This window comes from Triticum dicoccoides, chromosome 5B, assembly GCF_002162155.2.
Source record: "Triticum dicoccoides isolate Atlit2015 ecotype Zavitan chromosome 5B, WEW_v2.0, whole genome shotgun sequence".
Lineage (NCBI taxonomy): Eukaryota > Viridiplantae > Streptophyta > Magnoliopsida > Poales > Poaceae > Triticum > Triticum dicoccoides.
In genome coordinates, this window is record NC_041389.1 from 633,575,868 (window position 1) to 633,580,766 (window position 4,899).

Sequence of the window (4,899 nt, forward strand, 5' to 3'; positions counted from 1 at the left end):
AGGCCGCCGCGGCTTCGCACGGCTAGTACAGTTTAGACCGGCAATGGGTGTGTATTGCTATGATTCAAGTAAGTTGTGTTATTGTACAAGCAGTGTTTATGGATGAATATATAGTTCTACTATTATGTTGATTATGGTATTTGTGGCCTTGCTATGGAAAAAAATCAGCACATATAGAAACCACTAATGAAAGCTTATTTCTTTCATTTTTTTCATCTCTTACACTTGTTCTCTATGGTGTGCATTCTCTTTATTCGGATACAACTTGCACAGATAGAATTCATGTTGCCATTCACTACAAGAAAAACTGCATACGCTGAGTGGTCGGTTGTATGTTGAGTGTTACTTCATGGGGTGCTCAGCATAAAACCCAATTTGCCGAGCAAAAACTAGAAACACTCAGCATAATATTACCGACTTTCCTTCCTCTTCTTGCCGGTCAACTATTTCTTTCGCTCTACTGATAACATCACACACGATGCACCACTCTGTCATAATGCACACACACACTCCGTATCCCACTACTTCGGCAAATCATTGCCTTGGGTCCCACTTCTATAGCTACATGGTCATGCGCACAACTTCCACCACTCCAGCCGATCTCAGTCATGTTTCCCGTCGTCTTCGACACTCCCTTTACTTGTCTCGTGCCTCTATCTGCTCACCCACGGTTGTATCATCGATCGACCACTTTGCCGAGGCATATCACTTTGCATCACTCCTACTTGCACACATTGTATAGTTGCCGAGTTTTTCTTATCTCCAAGTACCATGCACTAGGACATCAATATGATCATAATGTTGCAGTATAGCTAGAAAGACAAAAGAAGAGCCAAAAACAACTTTCCACTGATTGAGTTGTGCCACGTTACCGAAAAAGCTCACGCCCCATTTTATATATAAAGCATGTGGTGGTACGTTCAAAATAAGATTTCCACGACCATGGCCAAGGTTAAATCAATCTCGCTTGAAGCTGAACAAGAAAATTAACACTCATTTGGCTAACAACAAGGACCACAAACAACATTCCAATTTAAAGAACAAACTGACTTTTGTCCTGTTCCGAGGAGAAGCACAAATTGGCTTCTAGCCACTATACGTAATAAAAAAATGGTGCATGGGAGGGGGGTAGGGGGATGTTACGAAAGTTGCAATCCACATGAAAATGACAGAGGCATGACAAAGCAAAATAAAAGAGATATGTTAGCTACTCATATATTATCGCCAACGGAAAAAATAAATCCTATGTAGCAACCGGCACACAGTATTAGAACAACTCAATTACAAGCAAAATATGGTTCTTACGTGTGCGAGTACCAATTGCCTTAACAAGTTGTACAACTTGAACCCGAAAGAAATATTCTTGAACTTAATCATTTTACACGTTTGTACCACTAGCACCTAGTTGGCTAGCTACTAGGTACGTGTGTCCCGACTAGTACGACCTGACCTCTTCTCGGCCAATGAAGATGATGCAGTTATTTTCGTGCCACGAGATCAAATGACGATCGAAGTTCCTCCACATCGGCAGAGGTAATCTCGATCAGAAGAAATAACAGGCCGCGGACGATTATACCTGACTACCTCAACGCGCGCACATGTGCTTCGAATTTGACCAGTGTAATTCGTTGAGATATATTTTTTCTATGAAACTTTCCAAGCTTAGTTATACCTCAGAGAAGCAATCGATCATGTGCAGGCAGTATAAATACACAACGTACGCATGGTGGCAGTCTATCTCATCGTTACAGATATATCTCCTTGATTAGTTTTGTAAGCTCTTCATCAGCGATGGAGTACTCGACGAAGCTAGTGCTGCTGCTCGTAGCTCTCATGTCGGCCATGGCGGTCACGGCCCAAAACTCGGAGCAGGACTTCGTGGACGCCCACAACGCGGCGCGCGCCGACGTGGGCCTTGGGGAGGTGACATGGGACGCTACGGTGGCAGCCTTCGCGCAGGACTACGCGGATCAGCGCCGCGGCGACTGCCAGCTGATCCATACTCCTGATGGCCGGCCGTACGGGGAGAACCTCTACGGAGGCGGCGGGACCGAGTGGACGGCGACGGACGCCGTGAATTCGTGGGTGTCGGAGAAGCAGTACTACGACCACGACAGCAACACCTGCTCGGCGCCCGAGGGTGAGTCGTGCGGGCACTACACGCAGGTGGTGTGGCGCGACTCGACGGCCATCGGCTGCGCCCGCGTCGTCTGCGACAGCGGCGACGGTGTGTTCATCATCTGCAGCTACAACCCGCCAGGCAACTTCCCCGGGGTGAGCCCGTACTAGGCTATATGCATCATGCATGCATGCGAGCGTGCATGTACGTACGGCGTATTGCATAAATAAAATGATTAAGCTCTGATAACCACAGTGTGATCAGATGTGATATATAATTAACCAGCCGGCCGGATTTGAGGCCATATATTGTTTAGACCGGCTGTATATATGTACCGTTATGATTCAGGTAATAAGTTGTGTTATTGTATAAGCAGTGTTTATGGATGAATATATGGTTCTACTATTATACTGTGCATGGTATATGTGCCTCCCTGTGAAAAAAACCCAGCACACTTAGAAACCACTAATCAAAGCGTCTTTCTTCCGTTTTGTCATCTCGCACTTGTTCTCTATGTTGTGCATTTTTTTTCCGGATCCCAACTCGTAAAACGGAGTAGATCTCGAGAGGGCACACTAGGTCTTGTTCCTGAGACTCGCGCTCCCTCCTCCACGCCATAGGCCACTCCCGCCGTGACAGTCACCCAATCTGCCATTATGGTTCACCCATCCACTCCCAGGTTTCACTCTGGATCCAGCTCCGGTCGTGGTCCCGTGCAAGCTCGCTCTCGACTAGCGGTCCATCGTAGGTTCCGGACTCGCTTGCGGCCCAGCCCGTGAATGCAGTAGATCTGACCTCGACGCCATGAATCCTGCCGCGGGGAGAGTCATCCAACGCCATGCATGCCTATGGTACTCCAGATCTGGTGTTGCGATTGAGCGGCAGTATCTAAATCCATCGTGGTCATCCCCTACGCTCTTGTCAACATTTCCTCTTCGGGCGAGGAGGAAGGATGGACGAAGAAATAATCTCGAAGGAACACACACAAGCAAGGAGCCATCAATTATTAGTGCACACGTACAGCTACACAGCTCAGACCGACACCGGGACATCAATGGTGCGCTGGGCCTTGAGGCCTTCTTAAGCTGCTTCAAAGGCCGGATACTCTGGGTTGCATCATTTGCGAGCTGCCAGGGTATTTCGACAGAGAGTACCCTCAAAATCCATGAAACGGCGGTGTCCGGCGCCGACCTGGGCGCCAATTCAAGATCAGGTTCAAACAACCGGGCAATTACCCCTTCATCCACCAAAAGAGATGAAATGCTTTCACTATTTGTTCTAGAAGATAACTTACCGGCGTTTTTGTTCATTACAAATGATTGTGAAGGTGTATGGTAGGAAGCCAATAACACTTAGTGTGGAATATTTTTATAAATGCAAAGTAGATAATTATTGTATTGGAGATGCCGGCTTCTTTCAAGTATTATATAAACTAGATGACCCGTTGCGCCGATGGCGCAAAAGGCCGAGTGCAAGCCAAGTATTGAAAGAGTGTGCATTCAAATATGTAGACACAGAATGAAACATACAGAAATAAGTATGAATTGATGATAGATAGATGGTCGTTGCTGAACATGTTTTCTAAGAAGCTTATGAACGATCATTTACAATGTTATGAGTAAGGCATGTAGATAGGCAGAGATATGTTTGAGAGATGTATCGTTGGACATTCAGAACGATTCTCTGAGTCAACTCTTCATAGTTGCTATTCTTCATGGTCTGCATTGCTCAAAGGAGAAATTCATTTGATGTCATCGTCGAGTTTCCAATAATTGTGGTGTGTTTGCTAGAGATCATATTCAGACTATGTTGTTGTATTGCTAAGACGGTCAGCAACATATTTTACCTGTGATAAAACATGATTGAGATTGTTCTCTTTCAATGTTGAACCAGCTGTGAAGTTTGTATCTATTATGCGATAAAGTTTCTTTGCTGCCATGCGATCTCCAATGAGGCTATTGCACCAGCTGTTGCTAAAATAGTTGATTATTCCGTCTTTTCTTTTTGTTGATACTCTAGGGCCTGGCATTTTTGTTGAGTTGGTTGTGCCTTGTCATAGTTTTTGTCTTGCAAAACTTTGCTGTAAGAGCCCTGTATGCATTTGAGAGCCTCAGTTGCTAATCAGTTCTTAGCTTCTTCGAGTTTGTCGTACACATGGATGGACATTGATTTTTGTGGAAGTCCATTGTCCAGTTGTTGCTTACATCCATAGAAGTGAATTGTTGCGTCAAGACCGACCGTCCGCCCCTTTTGTGTTGAGTAAACTGCATTTGGGAGGCCAAGCTTGTGCATCATAGCGTCTAGTACTTTTGCTGGAATCTTCACTTTTTCCATTGCAGTTGTTAAATGATACAAGGAAGAATGTACTGTTAGAAACTGTAGTCTATGATTTTGTATCTGCTTGTGTGTTCACGAATCCATAGAAAGATATACCATTATCACAGTAACCAAATTATATGTGTTGTGTACCTATCTGCCAAGAGAGCAGTAGGGCATTCAAATCATGTATATGTTACTGATACTTAATAGATACTTGGTATCATGATAGGCTAAAAGGAAGCAATGAGATCACCTGATAATACCATACTATGCATAACAAAATATTTAGATACAGTCGATGCATAACATTGTAAGAGAGGCATAAGATCAATTTACGATAGCTTATTTACATTGCTTGTATCAAGAAAGGCACTTAGGTTGAGATTCATCATATAGACACATTTGAATTTGCTATATACATGGAAGGAGGGAGTATATATGATTGGTAGTGTTATGATGAA

The 4,899-nt window shown here is 44.4% G+C and overlaps 1 protein-coding gene across 1 annotated transcript; it reads left to right on the forward strand.

Annotated features, from left to right (window-relative positions):
* Nucleotides 1–1,761: 1,761 nt before the first annotated feature.
* Nucleotides 1,762–2,537, forward strand: LOC119312201 (pathogenesis-related protein PRB1-3-like). Its single transcript, XM_037587938.1, has one exon. It carries the CDS (start codon nucleotides 1,792–1,794, stop codon nucleotides 2,287–2,289), a length of 498 nt encoding a protein of 165 aa, XP_037443835.1. The 5' UTR covers nucleotides 1,762–1,791; the 3' UTR covers nucleotides 2,290–2,537.
* The last annotated feature ends 2,362 nt before the right edge of the window (nucleotides 2,538–4,899 follow it).